Consider the following 27,237-nt stretch of genomic DNA (forward strand, 5'->3'; position numbering starts at 1 on the left):
TATAGGGTCCCTTTATGACAGTCACAGTCACACACCCTTCCCCCTTTTCTTGCTGCTGGGTTGAGAATGAGATACTTGTTAATGCCTTTTCCCACAACAGACATTTCTAGGAGCCAATAAACATGAAAGGGGAGATTGTTAGCTACTGAGAAGAGTCTTCTCAGCGGCTGACTCATCTCCTTTCATTCTGATTGGCTCCAATCAGCAGGAAAGGACAAGGAAGTGTGTTAGAAGACTCTTCTCAGTGGCTAACACATTCCCCTTTCAGGCCGATTAGCTATTACAATGCATGAGGCATAGGGACCCTGCTCCCAAAAAAGTAAGGGGGCTAAGCCCCCCCAAGACCCTTGACAACTACACTCCTGCATCCCATCTACATCGTCAAGTAGTGTGGTAGCAGCAGGAGATAAACATGTGGACACTAACCTCAGTATTTCAAGCAATATCTCTGAGTAAGAAAGGGCAGTCAAATGGGGACAGTGACAGAGGAGCAGAAAGCAGTAGTCAAGCCTGGCCAGATTATTCTATGATCTTGAAAAGGGGTGTGGCTCTGACTATCACGAAGGGACCCTGCACTTCTGAATTTGCCTCTACACTACTGTCCAGGACATTCCTCTCCCTGCCCCCCCCGCTAGGGGATGGAGGTTTGGGGTTTCCAGGGGCAGATCGTGGTATGGAGACGATGGAGGTTGGGCTCCGCTTTACATTTGGACTACAGGGAGAAGCCCCCAAATGCCTAAAGGGGAGCATGGAGGTTTATTCTCTCTTTCTCGCCCCTCTCAACCCCCTCCCCCATGGACTCCTCCCCCCCCCAGATCTTTTTTCCCACCATTAACATTTTTCTCCCCACACTTACCCAAGGAATCTCGCCAGACCACAACAGGGTGGTGCAGACACGACTGATCACAGAGGCAAAATGGAAGTGGGCTGCCTTCAAGTCGATTCCGACTTATGAATAGGGGTTTCACGGCCAGTGGTATTCAGAGGGGGTTTACCATTGCCTTCCTCTGAGGCTGAGAGGCAGTGACTGGCCCAAGGTCACCCAGGGAGCTTCATGGCTGGGTGGGGATTCGAACCCTGGTCTCCCGGATCGTAGTTCAACACTCTAACCACTACCCCAGGCAGGGAAAGAAAAAGGGGCAGGCGGGGCTCGATTCCGGGCCTCACTGAAGTGCTGCAGCCTGCAGGTCATGGAGCATCATGCGCCAGGTGAGGGGACACAGCTCTGCCCCCAAACCTCTTTGTCCCCCTTGCTCCATTTCTTTACATTGATGCCTTCCTTCCCCCTACCCTCGTGTTGCCATGAAAAAACACCAAAAGGGACCCGAGCCTTCGCTGGGAGCTTCCTTCCCTTTTCATCTACGGGAAGAGGCTCCCGCTTGGAAAGACGCAGAGAGAAGTGAGCCGGCTCTGTGGCCTTCGAAGAGTTAAAACAAACTGGCACAGATTCCTAGAGAGGAAGGGAATTGGGGGATTGAGGAGGCGGGGTCCTCCCGAGCTAATGCATTCTTTCCCCCCATTCCTTTCCTGCCTGGCTCCGCACTGGGAGGGAAGCGGCGTCTGGTTTTCCCAAGGGCTGAACCAGTGGCCCCTTCGGGGCTGCGGTAAGGTGCACCCGGCCGGCCGCTTTGCCCGTTTGGGGTAAGGGGAGTCCCGGCGTCGCAGGGAGGAGAGTGCATGCGGGGGGGGGGACTAAAAGGCTGGGAAGGGAGGAGGGGGTTAGCAGACCTCTGGGCGGGCGCGGTTGGGGGAGAGGCCCAGATTCCATCGCCAGCCGCTGAATGAAGAGCAAAGGCAGCCCAAATTGGGAGGGGGGAGGGGCCGAGAAGACGAAGCGAGACCCTGGACGGATTTTGCCCTCTGGGGAGGCGGCCTGTGCAAGTCGATCCGTCTGGAATCCCTCGCTGGTGTTATGGAATTCCCTTCCTTTGAAATTTTAGACTGGCGCCATCTCTGTTGTCTCTCTGGCGCCTACTGGAGACTTTAATCCTTCAACAAGCCTTTTAAGTAGAGATCTTATCCCAGCTGGCATCAGCGTTGGGATTGTGTTTTTTTTAAAGATGTTTTGCTTTTAAGGGTTTTCAAAAAGACAGCTTTTATTTTTGAGGTTTATTTTAAAGGGCCGGGTATAAATTAAACGTCGACATCAGGGAGCCAGAAGGTCCCTTTTTGATATGCCTGCGGTGGGGAAATTTAAGGTAGGTCTGCAGTGCTGAGTTGACTGCTGGCAGTGATTCATTGCTTCTGCTTCAGTTAGAATGTTGTGCCCCCTTTAATCAGGAGCTGTTATTACCAACCCTACCAGTGGGGACGTGCCTGTGTCCCAGACAGGAAACCTCTGGTATGTGGGAGGGGATCTTTCAATGGTGAACACACACAGTACAACTGAAAACTGGAGCCCTTTTCATCAAAAGCAAGAGACACTGACTGGAAGTAAACAACCTTGTGTAGATGTGGCTGGAGACTTTGGGCGAGGGGGGAAGGCTGTAAGAGAGGGAGAGTGTGCATGGAGGGGGAGGCGTTGCAAGGGACAGACCATCTTCTGATTCTCAACTAGACTGAAGGCTTTAATCCATCTTCACCTGCATGAAGGAACCTCTCTCTATCCCCCAGGATCTCTTTTGCATCTTGGCATTCGCTTGCAGTTTTGGAGAAGAGCCGCTTGGTACTTGGACTCATCCAGATTTCCTCAATGAAAACCTTTCAGCCCTGACAACGTAAGAAATCTCTAACAAGACAATATGTTGGTTTTGCAGGACTTGGGAGTGCCTCCAGTCAAGACAGTCCTTGCCTTGAGACAAAAGAGGAAGGCGTTTGAAGTGTCCCTGGAGTACAGGTCAAAGATGGAAGAGCAAGACTCAGCTGGCCCTGAAGGAGGAGGAGGCCCCAATACCATCAAGACTCGAAGCGGTGGGAAATTCTGGGAAAGAACCCTGCAGAAGATTCTGGGAGAGGAGGACACCCTCAGTTTAGAAGTACAGTGCCAGCGCTTCAGGCAGTTCGGCTACCAGGAGGCCAAGGGCCCCCGAGAGGTCTGCAGCCGACTCCACCATCTCTGCCATCAGTGGCTGAAGCCTGAGAAGCACACAAAGAACCAGATCCTGGACCTGGTGATCCTGGAGCAGTTCCTGGCTGTCCTTCCCCCGGAGATGGCGAGCTGGGTGAGGGAATGTGGAGCACAGACCAGTTCCCAGGCGGTGGCCCTGGCCGAAGGTTTCCTCCTGAGCCAGGCTGAGGACAGGAAGCAGGAAGAACAACAGGTGAGAGTTTTTTATTGTGGTGTTTCTAAACGGCCTAGAATGTTAGGGAGGTTATGCTGAAAACTTTGATTAATTCTCGATTCATTTTGTAAATCATTCAAGGAGGGATGTCCGAAATCCCCAAGGCCTGACCCTTCTTCCTCCAGAGATGGAGAACTGGGTTTCCTTCTGAGTCAGGCAGAGGAACAGAAGCAGGAACAGCAGCAGGTGAGAGGGTTTCATCTAGACACTTCAGAAGGGCTCAGGATGTAGAGAAGGGTGTCCTAAAGCTCTCTGTAGTTTTCAAACCTTTTCTGAAAATGTCTCAAATCCCTACAAATGTTGCTTTTATTGTATGGTTTCTAATAGTTCTCTCCACTGCCTTTTAGGTAAAGGGTCTGTTTGCAGAAGTGGCAACTGGTTTTCTTGATACCGAGAAGGCTCCATCATACCCCAGAGAGAGTTCACTGCAAAGGTGGACTGTGCAGGAGACTGCCGGAGGTGCCACCTTGCTGCGTAAGGATTAATGGGGCTTAAGGATTAATTGAACTTGGGTCTTCCTCCATTGATTATGGAAGAAATCCATGGAATGCTTTTGCGTTCTTCTAACTCGTTGTGGGGGGGGTGAGACATATTTTTATTTATTTATTTATTATTTTATTTATATCCCGCCCTTCCTTCCAGCAGGAGCCCAGGGCGGCAAACAAAAGTGCTAAAAACACTTTAAAACATCATAAAAGCAGACGTTAAAATACATTAAAACAAAACATCTTTAAAAACATTTTTTTAAAAAGCTGTCAAGACATCTTAAAGGTTAAAAACATTGTTTTTTTAATACAAAGGTTTAAAAACATATGCTTCCCTCTGGTCTGTTTCCACAGTTCAATATTGTGTTTATTTTCAACATTTGATCATGTGGAAGCCAACGCTTTTATTTCTTGCCAAGAGCCCAACCGGGGGGAGTGGTGATTGTGCAGTACTGAAATATAAAATGCATTTGAACAGCCAAAGTATATACAAGGGATGAGGCATATTACAGTGTCAGCATGCACTTAGACATGTGTTGCTTAACCTTTAAGACAAGCACTTGCTGATGGCTTCCTACCACCTTTGCCTTTCACAGGAGACGAAATTATGCCAGCAAGACCTGCTCAGCCATCTCTTCTGTGTGGTGGAGGGGAAGCAGCTGCTGTGACACCGGATCAGGTATGGGGAAGGATCAGTGGGGAGGCAAGCTGGGGACAGTTGGGGTGTCCTGTTATTAAAGAAAAGTTATGGGGGGAACCTCCCAGAATGGCTGCAGCGGTGGCTGGTGGGTCCAGTGTCAGTGGGGTGGAGAATCTGCTCCGGGTTTTAGTTCAAATGTTTGGACTAAAACCCAAAGTGAATTCCCTGCCCCGCTGACACTTTCCACTGAACAGCTGCAAATGACACTCAATGAGGTTTATTTATTTATTTATTTATTTATTTATTTATTTGATTTATATCCCACCCTTCCTCCCAGCAGGAGCCTAGGGAGGCAAACAAAAGCACTAAAGATACTTTAAAGCATCATAAAAACAGACTTTGAAATACATTAAAACAAAACATCTTTAAAAACATTTTTTTAAAGCTTTCAAAGTATCTTTAAAAGAAAAGAAAAAAGGTTAAAAACACACTAACACATATATACATACATACATAGAGAGAGAGAGAGAGTTTTGAAAGCAACAAACAGAACTTCACTCAAGCTTGCTATGGATCCCTATAAGGATTCTGTTAATCACCTAAAAATATATGAACGTAATTGTGATTAACAAAATAGAGGTTTTTATTGTATCAACAAAACATTTCAGCTTCCGCCTTTTATATATATAAAAAAAGGTTTAAAAACATGTTAAAAAGCAATTCCAACACAGACGCAGACTGGGATAAGGTCTCTGCTTAAAAGGCTTGTTGAAAGAGGAAGGTTTTCAGTAGGCTTAAATCAAGCATGGGGAGCCTCAGCCTGGGATGAGATGTGTGTGTGAGTCTATAGAGACCATTGATGCTTGTAAGGCTGGAATGTTGTCTTCTGTACAGTAGGGTCCCGCTTTTCGGCATTCCGCTTCTTGGTGTTCCACTAATGTGGCATTTTTCAGTTACAGCAGGGCCCCACTCATACGGTGCTTGTTCCGCTTTTCCGGCGCTTTTCAGCATGACGTGCTCAGAAACCGAGTCCGAGGTGCCATTTTATTGCCGGTGTTCTGCTTTTCGGCGGGGGGCTGGAATCTAACCCGCCGTATGAGTGGGGCCCTACTGTACAAGGGGAGAGACACATCTGTTGCTCCACCTCCTCTTGCCTGACTCCACCCACTTCAGGCAGGCAAAGGCAGAAAAATGTCCCCTGTCCCTGTTTTAAATCATGCAGGATATAATTCCCAGTCACCTTTCCTTGACTAGCATTCTGGATTTTGGTAGCAGATCAATCTTTATGTTATTTAGAAAGAGAAAAATGTTTCCTTTTTCTTTCAGGGTCCAGTGTCCTTTGAGGATGTGGCTGTGGATTTCACAGAAGATGAGTGGGCTCTGCTGACACCTGACCAGAGAGCTCTGCATGCAGAAGTCGTGGAGGAGAACTGTGGGATCATTGCCTCTCTTGGTGAGATTATCTATTGATAATATTTATTTAGAAATTCTATATAAATTTCAGGGTGTTTTTTTTTTTTTTTTTTGCAGAATTCCAGTATCTAAATACCTCAAATCCCCTTTTCCAGTCTAGCAGGATTTATCTGTTTTTATTGATTAAAACATGTATATCCTGCATTTCCATTTAACAGTAATGCACAAGTTGGCTAACAGTGCTTAGAACTTGATGGAGAACATTAATGCCATAGTATAATCAAAACAACAATTTAAAAATGAGCACCAGGAAATGCCAAGAACCACAAAAAATACAAATATATATTGGAGTGATTGTAGATTTTATTGTTTGTTTGTTATTGGTTCTTGATTTATTGTATTTATTGTATTTATACACTGTGCTTGTTTTATCTTTTATGTACACCGCCCAGAGAGCCTTCGGGCTTAGGGCGGTATATAAATTAAATTAAATAAATAAATAAATAGAATCCCACAGACCTGACACAACAGCCCATGTATTGATGGACATGAACTTGACCATTGGCCCATCTAGCCCAGTATTTGCTCTGACTGACTGGTAGCATCTTTCCAAGGTCTTATGCTCGGCATGTTCAAGGGCTGTTTCCAAGATCCTTGAGCTGGAGAAGCCGGGGATTAACTTGGGGATATTTTGCGTATGAATTGCATGCTGTCCCACTGAATGACAGGGGTGTCTCCTTTTTAAATTTGTATCCTGCAATTGCTCCAAACGCTTCAGAACAGGAGACATGTGGTTGTTCCATTTACCTGCACAACAACCTTGTGTGGTAGGCTAAGCTAAGAAACGGTGATTGGCCCCAAACCATCCAGTGATCTTCATGTTTTAGCTTTGAGCTGAATCCAGGTCTCTGTGGACCTAATCCAGCGTTGTACATGCCACATGCTGTCAGCTTCACGTCCATCAATACATGGAAATATCTCATCTAAGCATTTTAGTTCTTCCTTTATCACAACCATCCGTGGTTTGCTGGATCAGACCAAAGGCCCATCTAGTCTAGCATCCTGTTACACCTAGTCCCATGTTTTGGGCAGCGTTTAAAATGAAGTCCATGGTTGTCTAGGGCACTAGTAATTTAGCGCACCTAGAAATTGTACCTTTTTGTCAAGACTGGAACACACCTTTACTCAGCCTGTTTGAGGATAATAGAACTCGCCTGTTAGCACAACCCTTCCTCCTTTGGATGACTCCGTGATTTTATTCTCCATCTCAAGATCATCCTGGTCCAGGGGGGCAACAATATATCTCGAGTGCTAAATTCCTCTTGGAGCCTTCCCTTTTTTGGGACTTCATGCTTGCTTGACTGTATGTCTTCTTTGGACTCACTGACCTTACAGGACCCTTCCAGCTCTCCTATGTACAGAGTGACACCAGCTCCAATACAACCTTCCCAGCCTTTCCGACAGAGTTTGTTTTGTTAATATTTAACATACCAGACCTTTTTACACCCATCCCACTCTTGGTATAGAATAACCTATCAATGTGGCCCTCCAGGCCTCTCTGTCTGGCCCCTGGAACTCTCCTCAGGCCAACTTCCTCACCCCTCACTGGCCCTGTTAAACACACACTGTGTTTTTGCCTGGATGAAATGTGCCCTTTAACTCTGATAATGCATCTTGCTGGATAGATGATAGAGAGGAGTATGTGATTGTGTGTAGAAACTCGCCTACTGCAGATAGGTAACATTTACATTCATTGTCCCATGCAGCTTTGCCTCTGCCCCTGCCCATCACTGGCATGTGCCCCTTGAAAAGTTGCTCAGAAGGGAATGTGGCCCTCCGCCTGAAAAAAGTTCCTCATGCATGGTCTATCATGTCCTGTATAACTTTCAGTTTCACAGTATTGAGAAAATTTCATTTTCTCAATTCAAAAATACAGTACATGCATATAAACGGCATCTTACAATAATGTCCTTTATACTTTGATGGACATATTGTTAAATGAGATATATATCTTTACAAATCTCTTCTGCAATTTCAACCTGAACTATTATTTGCCACGGTGTTTTAAATGCACTACCTTCACAATCTTGTTTAGAAATCAGTATCTGATAAATCAAAATTAATATCAAAATATGTTACTCCTTTGACATGCACACTTGTCAAATAGTGTTAAGCCTATATTAATATTTCTAATTTGGAAATATTGATACTGTAAAGGTGGGTTAGAATTCATCTCATCTCTCATTTCAGTTAATGTCAAAATTCTACCATTACACAACAGATTTTATGTGCTTTTCCCCATAGTTGTACAATTTTCCACATATGTAAAAAGAATCATTCTTTTTTAGAAAAAGTGAGATTTGATTAGGCAGGGTTTTTTATATTTAACCCATATGCACAAAGAATACTAAATGTATAAATTGATGTATTTTATTTAATATTTTTCCAAATGCCCATGGTAAACATTTCAATCATATTTTCATGTAACTTTGCATTAAAGTTCAGATTGGTGAATTATATTCTACATCTTGCCATTGTGCGAGTGACTTAAGATGTAAAGCTGCATAACATATTTTCAAATTTGACCAATTCCTTCCTTCATGGGGCTTTGTTTTGTTAAATATTCAATAATATTTAAATTGCTTTTTTTCGTTCCAAAGAAACTGTATTAATATGTCTTCTGACAGCGATAACCATCTCCCCCTGGTTCTCCATTCCACCATGTTTCTGTCATGGCTGCTAAATCTGCTCTCCTTTAAAATCAAGAGCTCTGTCTCTTCAGTCTTATCTCAGAGGTTTCTATCATTAGAATATAGACACCTATATACAGTGTTTCTCAAAATGATTTCAGGCTGCATTTCTAACTCAGGTTCTCATCAGTTTCCTATCTACATTGCAGCAAGTGGAAAGAACTTTCATCATAGTTCTGGTCTTACTACTCATCAAAGAATCCATTCTGGGGAGAAACCATATCAATGCTTGGAGTGTGGAAAGTGCTTTCATCTGAACAGCACTTCTCATCAAAGAATTCACATAGGGGAGGAGCCGTATCAATGCTTGGAGTGTGAAAAGGCTTCCCGTGAGAAGAAAATGTTGGCTTTTTATCAAAGCCATCAAGAAATTTACATAGTGGAGAAACCACACACATCCTTGGAGTATGGAAAGAGCTTCAGACAGAATAGAACTCTCACTAATCGTCAAAGAATTCACACAGGGGAGAAACCATATCTGTGCCTGGAGTGTGGAAAAAGGTTCATTCGGAAGTGTGATCTCACTCAACACCAAAGAATTCACACAGGTGAGAAACCATATCAGTGCTTGGAGTGTGGAAAGAGATTTAGTGGAAAGACAAAGCTCACTGATCATCAGAGAATTCACACAGGGGAGAAACCATATCAGTGCTTGGAGTGTGGAAAGAGATTCAGTAAGAAAACACATCTCACCAGTCATCAAAGAATTCACACAGGGGAGAAACCATATCAATGCTTGCAGTGTGGAAAGACCTTCAGACAATATACAACTCTTGCTTATCATCAAAGAATTCACACAGGGGAGAAACCATATGAATGCTTGCAGTGTGGAAAGAGCTTCATTCGGAGGTGTGACCTCACTCATCACCAAAGAACTCACACAGGTGAGAAACCATATAAATGCCTGGAATGTGGAAAAAGCTTCATGCAAAAGACAAGTCTCACTTCTCATCAAGGAATTCACACAGGGAAGAAACTTTATAAGTGCACAGAATGTGGAAAGGTTTTCTATCTGAACAAAGACCTAATTCGCCATCAAAGAATTCACACTGGAGAGAAACCTTATAAATGCATGGAATGTGGAAAGTGTTTCACACAAAAGACAAATCTCACTTCTCATCAAAGAATTCACACTGGGGAAAAACCACATCAATGCTTGGAATGTGGAAAGAGCTTCACACAAAAGGTAAATCTCACTTATCATAAAGGAATTCACACAGGGGAAAAACCATATCAGTGCTTGGTGTGTGGAAAAGGCTTCTGTCTGAGAAGAGACCTCACTTCTCATCAAAGGATTCATACACAGGAGAATCCATACCAATGCAGTGTGGAAGATGCTTCAATGCAAAGGCAAACCTCCATAGTCATGGAAGAATTCATGCAAGGGCAAAACCATTTAAATACCTGGAGTGTGGAAATAACTTCAGATGAAATATAACTCATACTTGTCATCAAAGAATTCACACAGTGGAAAAGCATATGAATTCTGGGAGCGTGGAAAGAATCCATGTGAATTCAAGCCTAATTTCTTTCAAAAAATAAACATGGGGAAAACCATATAATGATTGGAGTATGGAAAGAGCTTCACTGTAGCTTAGTGGCAGATCATCAGCTTTGCATTCAGAAGGTCTCAGGCTCCAGGTAGGGCTGGGAGAGACCCTGTCTGAAACTTGGAGAGCTGCTGTCAGTCAGTAGAGACACTACTGAGCTTGATGGACCAATGGTCTGACTCAGTATGAGGCAGCTTCCTATGTTCATTTGGAAGATACTTCTCATCAAACAATTCACATGGGGAAGAAGGCATCATATTAGTATTATTGAATTTATATATGACTTACATGCCAAAATGGCTTCTAAGGAGTTTTCAGGTGCAACAGCCATTCCGTCAGGCTAGAGTAGGAGAGAAGGGACTGCAAAACGTCTACATGGGCTCACCTTTTTAGTCCTCCTCTCCTTGGACTGTTTCCTTTCCAGTTGGTTGTTCTAAGAACTCTGCAACTAAGAACTGGTGTCTGAATGTTTTTTTCTTCCCTCTCAATCCATTTACTTTTTGTGTCATGTCTTTTAGATTGTAAACCTGAGGGCAGGGACTGTCTTATTACTGATATTTGTAAACCACTAGGTGAGACTTTTCTCAGCTAGAGCAGGGTAAACATGCTTTGAGTAAGTAAGTAAATAAATGCATATATTTTATGCCCACATGCATTTGGAGTAAGTTTTCTCAGAATCTGTTTTGTCTCTTGCTCTCTCTTATTTGACAAACAATCCTAATTGTCCATATTTAAATCACACCAGAGTGCTATCTACCATTTTGTGTTTACAATTATTATTATTTAAATAGCTCCAGTCAGCAGGAAAGGACAAGGAAGCATGCTAGAAGATTCTTCTCAGTGGCTCACACACTCCTTTCATGCTGATTAGCTCATAGGACACTGGAGACATAGGGACTCAGCTTCCCAAAAAATAAGAGGTCTAAGTTCCCCCAAGATCCTGAATAGCACACCTGTTGCTTCCTTGTGCTTTCCTGCTGATAGGAGCCAATCAGAGTGAACGGAGGTGAGTCACTCCCCTTTCATGCTGATTGGCTGCTATGGATGCTTTGTGGGAGAAGGCGCGCACTGAAAAGTATGATGGAGAGCAAGTGGGAGATGGAGTTTGCACAGGAAGAGGGTGGACACAATCAGGATGATGGGGGGTGAGAAAAGGTGTGGGGGGAGAATTCGGGCTGAAGAGGGGTCTTTCTCACATGTCTGCACATCCTCCTGTTTGTTTACAAGAATCTCATTGTCAACCCAACAGCAAAAAAAGGGGGAGGGGAAGATGTGTGGTTTTGTTCCAGCCCAAAGCCTGGAGTGGGGGCGGGGGAAGGAAAAGAGAGAGCAAATATGTTCAGGGATAGGGGAGTGAGACTGAGATAGGGTTGCAAGATCTCTGGTTTCTGCCTAGAGACTCTGGATTTTTGGGGTCCTTGCCAAGTGAGTCACCCCAATCTCCAGACTTTCAGCTTTCATTTAATTTTTTTAAAAGTTTCTAGAGGGTCTGGCTCCAAAATGTCAGCTGCACCCCCTGCAACTTCTGTTAAATGAGCTTGTAGCTGGCTGCTCTCACCCCAACCTTTCAGGTTTGTAGCTAATAAGTGAAGTCAGGGTTGTGATTGACAAGGGATTTGTCGATCTCCAAGCAATAGCTAGAACCCATTGCTAATCCAGAAAATGTTTGTTTTTTCCTGCTTGTCTGAAAAACTTACAAACTGAGTAAATTTATAGCTTTCAGAAGTAGCAAAAGTCTCTCTGTGCTGGAGATCTAAATGCCATTACAATGTGTTACACTTTTCTAATTATGAGGAGTCAAACAAGTTTAAATTTTCCTGGGCTGTTGAAGAAGGCAGTATTTTGAAAACCTTCCCAGTATGAAGCTTTAATCCTGTACTCACTTTTCTGGGAAGAAAACTGCAGTGCTAATCCCACAAACCTGGAGTAATCCCCATTGAATGCATTAGGACTTACTTTTGATTAGACATGGTTAGGATTGTGCTGTAAATTAATGGGACTTTTGAGTGAACATAGCAAAGGATTGGGTTTGTGTTTTAAACTTTCTCTCCCCCTCCAGTCCTATTTTTAAAAGCAATTAGGCAGGGCTTACTTAGGTGTCACTGCTTTTATTTTGTAGGAAACTAATACTGATTTTTTTAATGTTCTGCAATAACCAACTGTTTTTGACAATAAACTATTATATCAGGTGTATGTATTTTACATCTCCAGTGTGTGTGTATATGGAGTCTTTCCAATATCCCTGTGAGGTAGGATTGCCAATTGGAAACCAAGGCAGCTCACAACAAGAAATAAATCCCTTTAAAATCCAATAACCATAAAAACAAGTATAAAACAGTTGCAAAGCAACTTAAAGTGGCATGATTATGAATTTTGTTGAGTGAGTGAAATTCCTTATCACTTGCAGTTCTGTGCATGCTTTCCTGTTTGAGTAAGCTCCATTAAATACATTAGGACTTGCTTCTGAGTAAACATGCATAGGATTGCACTATAAATATTATTACAGGTTGTGTAAATAATAAACATCTTTGACAGTCATGCTTATATAAATATTTCTTCATACTATGTCCTGATAAGTATCTGATTTCACACTATGGTTGTACATCATTTCCTCTACATTTTAAGTATGCTCTTCTTGGTTCCCCTCTGTTGTTTTCACCCTGGGGGGCAGATTAGGCTGAGAGATGGTGAGTAGCCCATGGTCACCCAGTAAAGTTTATACCTCATTCCATTTAAAAAATAATAATATGCTTTACATGCAGGCAAAGTTTATGAAGTAGATCCACACAATACATTTAAAGCACATCCAACTTGCATTTAAAGTGCATGTCTTCCCCCAAAGAATTCTGAGAAGTGTAGCTTCCCTCTCACAGTTATAGTTTCCACTATCCTTAACAAACTACAGTTCCAATGATTTTGTGGTGGGATTCATGTGCTTCAAATATATGTTGAATGTGCTTTAAATGAATGTTGCAGATCTGCCCTAGGTATGCTGTGCATTCATTAGTGAATTGAAAAGAACAATTTTAAAAGATACTTTTTTAAACGGGAAGGGCTGTAGCTCAGTGGTAGGGCATATGCTTTGCATGCAAAGGTCCTAAATTCAATCTCTGGAAAAGGCTATTGCCGGGAATCCAGGAGAGCCGATGCTACTCCATGTCATCAGTACTGAGCTAGATGGTATCAAATGCCTGAGTCGGTATAAGGCAGATTCCTTTGTTCCTAAAAGTGGAAAGAGACGCAAGGGCCACAGTGACTCCAAAATGTATGTATTTTATTTACAACATTTACAGTATGTCCCGCTTTATTGTAAAAAACCTCGAAGTGGTTTACAGAAGGAATTAAAACAATGAAATTATTGTTAAAGACAGGTATTTAAAAATATTCAAAATAATAAAACCAACAATGAGTTAAAAACAGATAAAAAACATAGTAGCTTCTACATGCCTAGGTAAGCTTGCCTAAACAAAAATGTTTTTAGCAGGTGCCAAAAAGAATACAATGCCTAATGTCAATAGGCAGGGAGTTCAAAATTTCTTACAAGAGCAGAACAAGTACTATGTGACCCCCAGAACATGGAAAGTTCACCTTGAATTTGGTCTGGTAGCAAATCAGTAATCAGTGCAGATTTCAGAGCAGAGGTATAATGTGCTGATAGGGTCTCACTCATGTCAGCAATCGTGCCACAGCATTCTTCACTAACTGCAGCCCCCGGGTCAGATTGTGTTGCATGGGCATTTTTGTGACCTTGGCTGACTGGCTGTCAGGATTTTTTTAGTTTTAGGTTTTGGTTAGGAATCCTGACTGGTTGTGGGATGCGGAGTTTTCTGCCTTACTCATAGGAATCTTGTTGTGGTTGGTATGGAATTGCATTTAGGAAATCATCACTGTCTTTTGTTTATCTTTTTCTGTTTGCATTTAATTTACCTTTATATATTTATTACATTTATACCCCGCCTTTTCATGATAGAAACCCAAGGCAGCTTGCATATGGTTCCCAGGCAGTCTCCCATCTAGACACTGACCAGACCTGACCCTGCTTATCTTCAGCAGGGTGCTGGCCTCATGTGCCTTCAGACCGTAGCCTGGGACCTTTAAACTCACTCCCTTACATCCACAGATAACATGCTATTGGAGGTCACTGATTCATAGGGTCGCCATAAGTCGTAATCAATTTGAAGGCATATAACAATAACAACATCCACAGAAGCAACAACAGTGATTCCATGCACTCAGCTCAACCCCTTTAAACCCACTGATGATTCACCTTGTTTGTTGCATGATGGTTTGTTTCTTGCTCAATAGGGTAAAAGAGAATTCACATACTGAGAAGTGTGGCAGCAATTGCTGTTGTTCCTAAGCTACTGCCTATGAAGGTAGACAAAACCATGTGTGTTTTCTCTGTCAATTGTTAATCACTGGAATTGGGTTAGCTGTCAAAGTGAGTTTATAGCAGCCCACAGGATAGGCAGAAAAGGGTAGAGAATCTTCTTAATTCTTACTCATTTCTCAAACATTTTTCTGAAGTGAAGGGTCAAGTCTGCAAATAAGTTTGGAGCAGCCATGTTAAAAGGCAGGGGCAGGGCATTCCAGGCAGGGGGTTGCCTAGTCAAGCTTTACCAACAGCAGGATCCCTAGTCAAGCTTTACCAACAGCAGAATCCAAACCATATCTCCTCAGAAGTAAGTGCTATTGAGTTCTGTGGGGTTTAATCCCTTAGTAAGTGTGTTTAGAATTGCAGCCTTCGGGGGTATCCATCTTTACTCCCGAGTGCTCCCATCCAACATCCACAACACTAGGCTCCTTTCTTCTTGCAACGGCTTTTGGTGCCTGGCCTGGCCTGAGAGCACTTAAACCATTCTTGCCAGAAGCAAGTAGACACGATTAAATGTTCCCTACCCAGGCTCCCTAAGCAGGTGAGAAGGAATGATTCCATCACTTCAGGTGGACCTGGGAACACCATCTTTTAGCTAAGATTTCTATCTTAATTTCGAATCAGAAAAATGTTTTTGTTTGAATTGTGTGCTCCAAGCAACTGTGGTTGATGCTTAATGTATCATGCTTAATGACATCACAAGGGCTTGCCCCTGTAACATCACCAGGTACCACCCTCATGACATAACTAAGGCCGTCCCTGAAATCTCATGGTTTGGGATGCTTCTGACCTGGCAACCCTAGCATGAGACTCTGTTTCAGCTTTTAATGATGTACAGATCTGTGTCGTGCATAATAAGGTGAAATGCAAATGAATGTGGCTAAGAGAGTGGAGAGGGTTTACAGTTACTCTTGAGTCTTAGTATGGCAGCCAAGAAGGGAAACTCATCAAATGTAGTTCCTTACCTTACAGCATGATGATGATGAAAAATTGCCAGAATGGCGTACAACTTCTGTCTTTTTCTAACATTCTTGGTAAGTGTGGAAGGAGGAGGGGGTGACACAGAGAGATTGGAGAAGGGGCTAGGAAAATCCCTTCGTACTTTCCAGAAGGTGGTGAAGTTGAAAAGGTTACATATTCCTGTGCAAAATGAGTGGCCTGCTGAGAGACTGTGAATTCCTTCATTTAGGAAAAACAGGCTTTATCTTAACCCAGCAGCAAAAAAGCTCCCAGAGAAAGGAGGGAAGGGGAGCCTTTATTACTGTAGGGCTTTCTGAGTGAGTTATGCAGGCCCAAGTGAGTTTCAACTGCAAGCAAGCCTTTATTAGTTCAAACTTCATAAAGCCAAGCTGTGGAGAGTGACAATTCTGTAACTTCAGAAGAGACAGTGAATCCTGATGACAGCATCTCATCTACATCATCAAGCAATTTGATAGCAGCAGGAGATAATTGTGTAGACCCTGGATTCAGTAATTCAAGCAATATCTGTGACAGTGAGAAAGGACAGTCAAATGGTGCCAGTGCCAGAGAAGCAGAAAGCATTAGTCAAGCCTGGCCAGATTATTCTAAAATTTTAGAAGGTTGTGTAGTCTTAGAAGGGGGTTGCGTGTGACTATCCTGAAGGGACCCTGCACTTCTGAATTTGCCACTACACTACTGAGGAAAGTCCTGGGGCCGCAGGGGAGAGTGCATTGGAAGAACGGCAAGGCAGGAAAATGAGGAAGGGGAGGGGCTAGGAGACTCCTGGAGAAATGCCCAGATTCCAACACAAGCCACTGAACGGAGAGAAAAGGGGAGTCCTTCACTGACTGGCTGGGCGTAGTAGCCAAGATGAACAAGTGAGACCCTCTGCCCATTTGACCCCACAGAGAGGTGGCCTATTCAGCTGATCCTTCTTGCTTCTCCTCCAGCACTCACACAGGGGAGCAAAGCTTTTTTCCCTCCTCTCTTCAGAGCCCCTTTAATATGCAGGGGGGTAAATGGGCAGTTTGTGATTTAAAATCTGCAGTGGCTGAGCAGATGGGTGGAAGTGACCCACCAATTGTGCTTCAGTTAGAATTAGTCCCCACCCTACACCCCGCCTGTTAATCAGGTATCATGAAGGGCCCCCGCTTCCCCCGGAGAACACTTGAACAACATTTGACAACCAAGGTCAGGAAAGGAATATTATTCCTGGTTAAAAACAAATCAGATCCAGAGGCTTCCTGTCGAAACTCCCAGCAGTGGTCTCTCTTGCTGTCCTGAGAATGGTAAAAATTCCTCTCCTGCTTCAGCAAAACCACAAAATCCTAGAACGGGGGAATTCTAGCTATGATGTCTTACAAACTCATGAGAATGTCACAGGAACAGTTTTCTGCCTCAAGGCCGGCCTTCTCCTGCTAGTCCAGCCTTCCCACATTTGGTGCCCTCCAGATCTTTTGGGCTATAATTCCCATCCACCCACACAACAGTCAGGAAAGCTGTCGCCCAAAATAATCCAGAGGATGCCATGTTCAGGAAGATGGGAATTCAGGATAATCGTACAGACGTTTTTCCATTTGGGGATTGAAATGGCTCCCAAAGTAGTTGTGCTGGTAATGGCAGGACCCTCACAAAAAGGAGAGAGAGTGTGTTATATGAATTCCAGGTGTTTTCTATGAATCTGTTAATGGGATAGTGGTGTTTATGGCTGTGAACACACTGTACATTTAAAGCATATTATTCCCACCCCCAAGAATCCTGGGAACTGTAGTTTTTAAAGAGTGCTGGAAATTGTAGCACTATGAGGGATACAGGAATACCATGCTATATGGACCTTCACTTTACGGACACTCGCGAGTATGGACATATCTATAGTAGCACCATTCCCCTGTTTACGTACGCTCGCTTCACAAGAATGGACATTTAATGGCATGATGCCACTGCCCGATCAGTTTCCAACTACAAACTTTTTCTTAAAATAAGGCCTACTGTGTTTATTTTAGTTATAAATGCGTTATTTACATCAGTTATGCCCGTATATGATGATTGCAGTGCAGTACATGCATCGATAAGTGAAAAAAGGTAGTGCTTCACTTTAAGTACATTTTCGGTTTACGTACTCGCTCTGGACCCATTGCGTACGTTAATGCGGGGTATTCCTATAAACTAGTTTCTGGGCCAAATTCATAGTATGAATTTATAAGGCTTTGACCTATAAAGCCTTATGTGGCTCAGGATCCCAATACCTCAAGGACCACCTCTCCGCATATGAACCCAGACCCTGCATCCAGTGCCTGAGACCCTTCTTTGTGTTCCCCCTCCGAGAGAGGCGTGGAGGGTAGGAAGAAGAGAATGGGCCTTCTCCGTGGTGGCTCCCCTTTTGTGGAATGCTGTCCCAGGGAGGCATGCCTGGCATCATCACTGTCTGTCTTGAGGTGCAAGGTAAAAGCAATTTTTATTCACCCAGCCCTATGGAATTTACTTTTCTGTTTGTCTTCAGCCCAATGGGGAGAAGTTGGATTTTGTGTTTATGTAACTTGAGCATTTTGTTTTTCTTTTTGATTTCATACCTGTTTTTAATGTAAGTCGCTTTGAGTTTTCGATGTAGAAAGAAAAGTGACTAACAATAACAACAGTTCCCAGGATTCTTTGGAGAAAATAATGTGCTTTTACATGGATGGTGTGTGCAGCAGCCCATCTACTGTAAGTTTCTTGGAGACCTTTGTTAGGCGAGTCTATTACAGACAAGTGTAATAATATCATAAAATGATGAAACTGAGGCTATCATACGTTGGACACATAATGAACAGACATGATTCATTAGAGAAGATAGTAATGCTGGGAAAAACAGAAGGGAGTAGAAAAAGAGGAAGGCCAAACAAGAGATGGATTGATTCCATAAAGGAAGCCACAGACCTGATCTTACAAGATCTGAACAGGGCGGTTCAGGACAGATGCAATTGGAGGTCGCTGATTCATAGGATCGCCATAAGTCGTGATCGACTTGAAGGCACATAACAACAAAACTAATACAGGGCACGCCTTAACCCCCCACTTTCCCAATGGCATACACACATTTCCTCAAAACGGTCTTCCTGAATCTGGCGTCCTCCAGATTTTGCTGACTACAGCTCTAATCGCTTCTGCTCCTGGGCCATGCTGGCTCTGTAGCCCGAACCATCGGAAGGGCGCTAGAGCATTTTTCGTTTTCTCAGGTTTCCTTACTTTGTCCTAAGAGAGGAACGGGGCAACCTGCGGCCTTCTTCAGCAACATCAACGGAGCTGAGGTCTCCCCAACCCCCCCCCAAAGGAAATTTAATAGAAGCAGCTGTAAAGCACGGGATGCTAATGGTGCTCTTCGCAACTGAAGTAATACACTTGACCATCTAAAGGGGTCGCCGAAAGATCATTAATTCAGGGGCGTCTACAATTTTCTAGGGGCGCCACTGGATGTTGTTATTTACAAGGAGGGAGCGGATCTACCTCCATACACCTTTCGCATTGGAGTTGTGTTCCCACACGCACGTACTCCCACAGTGCTGCAGCTCCTTAGTCCTTAAGAGCTCCAGGGATCGGTCCTCAGTGGAAGGCCCAGGATGCAGCAACGTTTTCTTCCAATATTCATCAATCCATTGGGAGGCGTGGAAGGTGGTTGCGTGGAAGGTGATGGGATTTCTGTCACTGCCACCTTCCTCCTGTTTTGGTCAAGGGGGGGCAAGTGTCAGCCCCCCCCCCGCCAGGAAAGGTCAACCCCACCCCCGTGTATTGCAACGCACGTTTCCTCCTTGGCGCCAGCTTGTGAGAGAAAGACAGGATCCTGCAGCTTGGCCTTCTAAGGGTTAAAACACAATAAATTCCTAGAGAGGAAAGCCATTTGGAGAGGAGGAGGGGATGATCTCCAGAGCAAACGCACCTCCCACCGTAGTCCCTTTCCTGACCGATACTCCTCCCCGACTCCCGAAGCAAAGCAGTTTCTGTCTCTCCCAAGAGCCGCATCTGTGGCCCCTTCTGGGATGCGGTGAGCCTCCCCAGCCCACTTTTGCATTTGGGTCAAGGGGAGGAGGGCGCCCAGGAGGAACTGCAAGACGGGAAACTGAGGAGGGAGATAGGAGACTTCTGGGGTGGGGAGAGATGCGCAGATTCCGGCGCCAGGCAATGAAAGGAGGGAAAAGAACAGATTGGGAGGGTGTAGGGGCTGAGAAGAGCAAGTGAGACCCTCTCCACATTTCACCCCATAGGGAGGTGGCTTGTTCAGCTGATCTGTGTAGAAGCACGCACGCACGCACAAAACACCCACACCAGGGACCCACATATTTCCTCCTCTCTGCAAAGCCAGGAGGCCCCTTTGATCCTCAGTGAATGCTTGGGGGAATTTAAAATAGGTCTGAGATGCTACCTTGATAGGCAGAAATGATTCATCAGCTCTACTTAGATTAGAATATGTGCCTCCCCCCCAAAAAAAACCAAACAAACCAGTCACCCAGTGGAGAAGCATGTGTGCACTTTCAGGCATGAAACCCTTTATAGGTGGAGCTGATCTTTTGGAGCCCTTTTCAGCAAAGGCAAGAAACGCAGATTGAAAGTAAACACGCTTCTGTGGCTGTGATGAGACTTTGGGGGAGGGATGCTGCGTCTTCTGGCCCCCAACCAGACTGAATGCTTCAACCTGTGGCCTTCACATGCGGGAATCTCCCCCTCAATTTCAAGTATCTCTCTTCCAGCCTTGGCAATGTAATAATTCTCTAACGAGACAATGTGTTACTTTGCAGGACTTGGGAGTGCCTCCAGTCGGGGCCATCTTTGCCTTGAGACAAAAACTGAACAAAGGACCAGCAGTGGGCTCCTTTGGAGCACAGATCCAAGATGGAAGAGCAAGCCTCAGCTGGCCCTGAAGGAGGAAGGGCCCCCGATACCATCAAGACTGAAGAAAGTGGGGAATTCTGGGAAAGAACCCTGCAGAAGATCCAGGGTGAGGAAAACATGAACTCAAATGTGCAGCACCAGCGTTTCAGGCAGTTCTGCTACGAGGAGGCCAAGGGGCCCCGAGAGGTTTGCAGCCGGCTCCACAATCTCTGCCATCAGTGGCTCAAGCCAGAGCAACACACAAAGATTCAGATCCTGGACTTGGTGATCCTGGAGCAGTTGCTGGCTGTCCTTCCAGCGGAGATGGCAGGCTGGGTGAGGGAATGTGGAGTGGAGACCAGTTCTCAGGCAGTGGCCCTGGCCGAAGGTTTCCTCCTGAGCCAGGCAGAGGAGAAGAAGCAGGAAGAGTGGCAGGTGAGAGTGTTTCATTCTCTAGCAGACAAGAATGTGAAGGTGGGTATCCCACAATTCTTGATAACTTTGTAATATTTTCTGAAATTGTCTGAAACCCCAAAGGCCTTTCCCTGTATCATTCCTTTTCTAATCCTTTTCCTGGTTCCCTCTTCGTGGTAAAGTGTCTCTTTGATAAAGGGCCTGTCAGGCAGAGGACAAGAAGCTGGAAAAGCAGGAAGCAAAACAATTCCTTCCTCGTTCCAAGGGTCCACGAATGTCAGGGAGATTGTATATTAATATGTTTTATTAATTGCTCGATTCACTCTGTATATCGTTCAAAGAGGGGTGTCCCAACCCCCTAAAGCCTTTTGCCTATCTCATGCCTTTACTAATCCTTTCCCCCCCTCCCCCGTTCCCTGTCTTGAATATTCTTTGCAGTTTCACGTAAAGGATCAGTTTGAAGAAATGGCTAATGATGATTTCCTTGAGGCAGAAAATGCTCCATCAGACACAGGAGAGAATCTTCCGCAAAGGGGAAATGTACAGGAGGGTGACGGAGGTTTCATCTCATTGGGTAAGGATTAACTTCGTCTCCCACTATTGATTATGCAAAAAAATTCATGTGATTCTTTTTGTGTTCTTCTGAATCTGTGGGGAAAGGACGCTTGTCTCCCATCTTTTTCACAGTTCAAAAATGAGTTTGTTTTCAATACAGCTGAAATATAAAATGCATCTGAACATCCAAAATATATACAACAGATGAGACATTTTGTCATGTCAATGGGTGCTTGGACATGTGCTGCAACTTCTGAGCCAAGCATGTGTTGATGGCTTCCCACCACCTTTGTCTTTCACAGGTGATGGAATGATGCCAGCAAGACCTCCTCAGCTGTCTCTTCTTTGTGCTGGAGGGGAACCCGTTGCTGTGGCACCAGATCAGGTAGGGGGAAGGATCATTGGGGAGACTGCCAGGAAGCAGGCTCTAACCAGATATCCTCTGCTCACCGCCCTGAGCCTCAAGAAATCTCTCTCCTTCTCTTTTGCCTCCATTGAAGCAGCCCACTAGGAAGGCTGTAAAAGGTCACTTGAAAAGGCTTAAGTTCTGTGGGATACCACCCAGCTGTCTTTCCTTGATCAGCCTTCTCTATTTCGCTGGCAGATACTCTTCAGGTTAAAGGCAGGTATTTCCTTTTCTCAGGGTCCGGTGTCCTCTGAGGATGTGGCTGTGTATTTCGCGCAGGAGGAGTGGGCCCTGCTGGATCCTGACCAGAGAGCGCTGCATAGGAACGTCATGGAGGAGAATGATCAGCTCGTTGCCTCTCTTGGTAAGGGTCTCTAGTGGATTTTATATATACATTTTAGCATTTGTCTATTTTAAAGTATTTATATTCTGCCTTTATATTTAATGAATATTCACAAGAGGGTTACCGATACTTACACCTCAATACAAAACATTAAAACCACAAGATAACCCAAACAACAATTTAACAATCACCAGCAGCAAATGTTAAGAGCTGGAATAAATGCAAATAAAGGCCGGAGCCATCGTAGAATCTCAGAAGCATGACAGAAGAGCCCTGCTGTAGCCACTTGCCCATATAGCCCAGTATTGCCTGCTCTGACTGGCAGCATCTCTCCAAGGTCTTGTGCCCACCATGTCCAAGGGCTCCTTCCAAGATCCTTTGTCTGGAGAAGTTGGGGATCGAAGTTGGGAATCATCTGCATACAGATAACATGCTCTGCCACTGAATGAGGGGGCTCCTCCGTTTTTATTATTATCACGTTTGTATCCTGATCTTCATTCATTCAGATCCTGTAAAACCTCTCTGACACGAGGGGGCGCCACCTTTTTCTTTCAATACATGGCTACTGGAATGTTTCCTGCTTGTAACCATCTCAACATCTCTATCAGATGGCTAACCCCCAGTTCAGAGGATTGATGTGGCCCTCTAAGCAAATATTTGTGCCCTCACATGTCCAAACCAATTTAATGACAATAGAAAAAAGTTTTTTAAAAATATATATGCAAAAACCAGAGAGTATCCAAGGTTGGCCCCAAAACCAAAACAGAACATATCTCAAGTTGCTGGAAAATGTGGTTTTTATTTTCAAAACAGGCTGTTTTGAAAATAAAATCTGCATGATACAATCCACATTTTTTTCAGCATCTTGAGACACATTCTTTGTTGTCTGGGAGTTTAAAAAATGTAGTTGCAGCACTAATGTGGGCAGAGCCCAGCACCCTACTGCTACAAAGCACCTCCTCCCAATTCTGAGTGATACTTTGCTGAGCAGAGAGGGAATGATACCCCCCCCTCATTAGCTGATCTCTGTGGATCACTTTTGGGGGAGCAACTGTGTGTCCGTATGCATGTGTTTGCAAGTGAGGTGGCAAAACCAACTTTTGGGCATCCCCAGCACTGGTATGCAGCTTCCATATCCTTTGAATTTAAGCACTCTTGTCAGTTGTAGTAATAGCCACGTGAAAAATTCAATGCTGCTACTTATTTTTCTGTGAATTTCACTGTATTTCATACAACCTGAAGCCTTTTCTTTGTGTTACATATATTAAAAATAATTCCATTGCTCCTATGACTGTTCATTTACCTGCACAACAACCCTGTCAGGTAGGCTATTGTGAGAGAGAATGATTGGCCCAATTCCCAGCTGGGAGTTGAAGACAGGTGCCTATGGTCCAAATTCAACAGTCTATAGTACCCAAGTTTTCATTTAACAGAATTCAATAGTTCTTAAATGTGTGGTAAGATCTGCCTCCCATCAAAGTCTTTTCAGTTCTTCCTTTGTCACAAGTGTTGATTGAAGTTGTTTAATGATTTGAGGCTCCATTTCTTTCTCAGTTTTTAATCAGTTTTCTATCTTCATGTAGAAAGTAACAAATGGGAAACCAAGGATAAGGGAGAAGTACAATTAGTGCCCCTGGAAAAAGGCAGACATAAAAACAGAGAACAGCAGAGAAGGAAAACTGAAGCAAATCAGAAGAGGTGGAATAAGCCCTCTGCTTCTCAGGTCAATAACGACCAAGAAATTTCAATCAAAGAAAAAGCAAATACGGAATCGTATAGGAAAAATTTCAATTCTAAGTCAGAAGGTAAATCTCATTACAAAATCCTCACAGCTGATAAATCAAACGATTGTTTGGAGTATGGTGAGAGCTTGAATCAGAGTTCTACCCTTACTTCCTGTCAGAGAAGTCAAACAGGGGAGAAATCGTATCAATGCTTGGTATGTACAAAGAGCTTCAGACAGAAGATAACTCTCCTTAATCATGAAAAAATTCACTCGGGGGAAAAACCATATGAATGTTTAGAATGTGGAAAGAGCTTCAGACAGAAGATACATCTCACTTATCATGAAAGAATTCACACAGGGGAGAAACCATATCAGTGCTTGGAATGTGGAAAGCGTTTTGGTCAAAGTTCTCACCTAACTTGCCATCAAAGAATTCATAAAGGGGAGAAACCATATAAATGCTTGGAATGTGGAAAGGGCTTCATTAGTAGTTCAAAACTTACTTCTCACCAAACAATTCATACAGGGGAGAAACCATTTCAATGCTTGGACTGTGGAAAGAGCTTCAATCAGAGTTCTTACCTTACTTCTCATCAAAGAATTCACACAGAGGAGAAACCATATCAATGCTTAGAATGTGGGAAGTGCTTCCGTTACAGTTCTCAACTAACTTGCCATCAAAGAATTCACAGAGGGGAGAAACAATATAAATGCTTGGAGTGTGAAAAGAGCTTCAGTCAGAAGATACATCTCATTTATCATCAAAGAATTCACACAGGGGAGAAACCATATAAATGCTTGGAGTGTGGAAAGAGCTTCATTAGTAGTTCAAAACTTACATATCATCAAAGAATTCACACAGGGGAGAAACCATATAAATGCTTGGAGTGTGGAAAGAGCTTCATTAGTAGTTCAAAACTAACATCCCATCAAACAATTCACACAGAGGAGAAACCATATAAATGTTTGGAATGTGGAAAGAACTTCCGTCAAAAGATGTATCTCACTTCCCATCAAAGAATTCATACAGGTGAGAAACCTTTTGAATGTGTGGAATGTGGGAAAAGCTTCAATCGAAAGATTCATCTCACTTTCCATGAAAGAATTCACACTGGTGAATATAAATGACTGGTGTGTAGAAACAGCTTCGGTCAGAATTAATTCACATATGTGACAAATCATATAAATGATGGAGGTCCGCAAAGAGCTTCCCTGTTACCACAAGCCTCGCTTCTCATCAGTGAATCCACAAAGTCGAAAACTAGAAATCATACAAATGCATGGAATGTAGAAAGAGCTTCAATTACCACTCTAACCTTCCTTCCCATCAATGACTTCACATGACAATAAACTATAAATGCTTGGCATATGGAAAGAGTTTGACTATGACCTCACTTCCCACCAAAGTATTCACACATGGGAACAATGATATACATTCTTGGGAGTGTGAAAAAAGCCTCACTCTGAAGAGCAACCTCATTTCTCATCAACAAATTCATGCAAATTATCCATGGGCCATTCCTGACTTACTAGATCTTGCAATTTTGAGACAGCCATCCCTGCCACAGCAGCCTCTTCATGATCTCTGCAGCAGGTATTTTATAGTGGATGCCCCTTTCTCTAAATTCCAAATGTGATGAAAGACCTAAAAAGATTGGAGACCCCTGCCATAGATATTGCCAGCCTGAAAAATATTCCGATCCTCTGCCTGTTTTATCAAGTAGAACTAAATGTGCTCCACTTCACGTCTCTATGTAATCAAAATTGTATTTACCTGAAATGGAGTTGTGGAGGGAGAAGGAGGGCAGGTGGATATTCTCCAATTAAGTGTTTCTGCACTGAAAATCTCAAGTGATTAATATTTTATTTTCATTTATTTTAAAGTCACCCTGGGCTCCTTTGGAAGGAAGTATGGGGTATAAAATTTAATAAATAAATACATATTTTATTTTTGTGAAAGAGTTAAACATTTACATAAATTTTAAAAATACATATTGCAGTAATGAATATATTCAATCAAGAAAACCAAGATCAATGTCCATGTGTATAGATCAGTGTACAGTCTGTATCTTGCAAAAAGGAGAGTTTAAATATTTCATTTTGGAATTGAGTTTTTCTTCTACCACAGAGTTTCTTACCTTCAAATGCATCTTCTGTTTGTGTTCTTTGGTGCATTTTAGGTGATGTATGATAAACTAATAATAACCACATATAATTTATTATTATTATTATTATTATTATCTTTTCCTGATTTTCAATGAATGGCACAGCTTGAGAGAAGATGTCCCCGGAGAATAGGTGGTGAGGACTTTACAAGTAACAGCCAAGTTTAGCTATTTCTGCAGACACACAAAAGCTACATTTCTCCAAAAGGAGCATGTTTTGCAGAACTTCTTCAAGTTGCCCAAGTCATGGGGAGGGACAGGCCCCTCTTTCTGACCTCTGGAGCTCTCTTTCGGCCATCTTTCTTTCTCGCTTCTCATATTTCACAGCCATAGTCCATCCTCTTTCAGGTGTCTGCTCTCCTTAAAGACTGGGAACTTGATTATTTTGAAAAGGAAAGCCGAGCATCCCAGGAAATTCAATTTTTTTCACCCAGGACCCCACGCTGTACTCTTACTGTGCTGCCCTAGAATTGCAGCATCTGCACAGCTTGTGGTCATAACCAGTCCTTTCCACTGAGCTTGGAAATCATCAGGTAGCCGTTGTGTGTGTCACTGACTGAGCTGAAGTGTAATCTGTTGTCTGGGGCTGGCTCATTTTATAGTGGCAAAAGCTTGTGGACCATTTTTTACAGGCATCCCAATGTCAGGAGTATTTGCCTTTTCACTTGGCCAGAGGTTGAAAGAGGAGATGGATGAAAGGGTGCTGTGCACCCGAAGACTGTTACAATGCAAATCTGATGTTCTGTGGGTCCCCGCAGGGAATCAGTCAGTGGGGATTTCTCCCCACTCAACCAAACAGGATAGTGTAGTGTTTATTTAACTGGCACTGTTTGAAGTCTGATGAGGCCTGAGGCTCTCTTTGGACCCAAGTGGACTGTAGTTTTGTTCCCCATTATTACATCAAAACTGGATTCCCTCTGGCCACTTCTTATCTGTTTCCCCGATCTTTCTATAATGGATGACAATATTGGACAATCAAGGTGAGACACGAGATATTATTCAATTTTCCGAGTAAATAATTTCTGCTAATAGAGTGACATCCTGCCAAGCTCCCCCTTTTGGTGTCCCCTGCCATCCTGTCCTGCGCTCTTTAACATGCGGGACAGAATCCTAAAACCTCCATCCATGCTCCTACAAAACACAAAATCACAGAAAGGGGAAATACTTCTGGGGTGGTAGAAACAAGGTCAAAAGCTCACAGGGCTCAGTCACACCGTGGGCTGATAGGACCAATCCAGCTGCCACAACTCATAAGAGAGGAGCAGTGCTGGGTGAGATCCAGGAGGTCCATCTGGTCTAGCATCCCATCCCCAACAGGAGGTCAACTCAGGT

General features: G+C 43.6%; 1 protein-coding gene across 1 annotated transcript; it reads left to right on the forward strand.

Annotated features, from left to right (window-relative positions):
• The first annotated feature begins 1,461 nt into the window (after positions 1–1,461).
• Positions 1,462–25,692, forward strand: LOC133378924 (zinc finger protein 850-like). The gene is made up of 13 exons (XM_061613537.1): positions 1,462–1,641; positions 2,614–2,665; positions 2,757–3,260; positions 3,363–3,467; positions 3,629–3,755; positions 4,363–4,445; positions 5,733–5,859; positions 8,719–10,004; positions 20,276–20,770; positions 21,149–21,284; positions 21,568–21,650; positions 21,909–22,035; positions 23,598–25,692. The coding sequence occupies exons 1-13, from the start codon at positions 1,502–1,504 to the stop codon at positions 24,866–24,868; spliced, it is 4,536 nt and encodes a 1,511-aa protein (XP_061469521.1). The 5' UTR covers positions 1,462–1,501; the 3' UTR covers positions 24,869–25,692.
• Positions 25,693–27,237: the final 1,545 nt, after the last annotated feature.

The sequence above is a fragment of the Rhineura floridana genome, chromosome 3 (assembly GCF_030035675.1).
Source record: "Rhineura floridana isolate rRhiFlo1 chromosome 3, rRhiFlo1.hap2, whole genome shotgun sequence".
NCBI classification, from domain to species: Eukaryota; Metazoa; Chordata; class Lepidosauria; order Squamata; family Rhineuridae; genus Rhineura; species Rhineura floridana.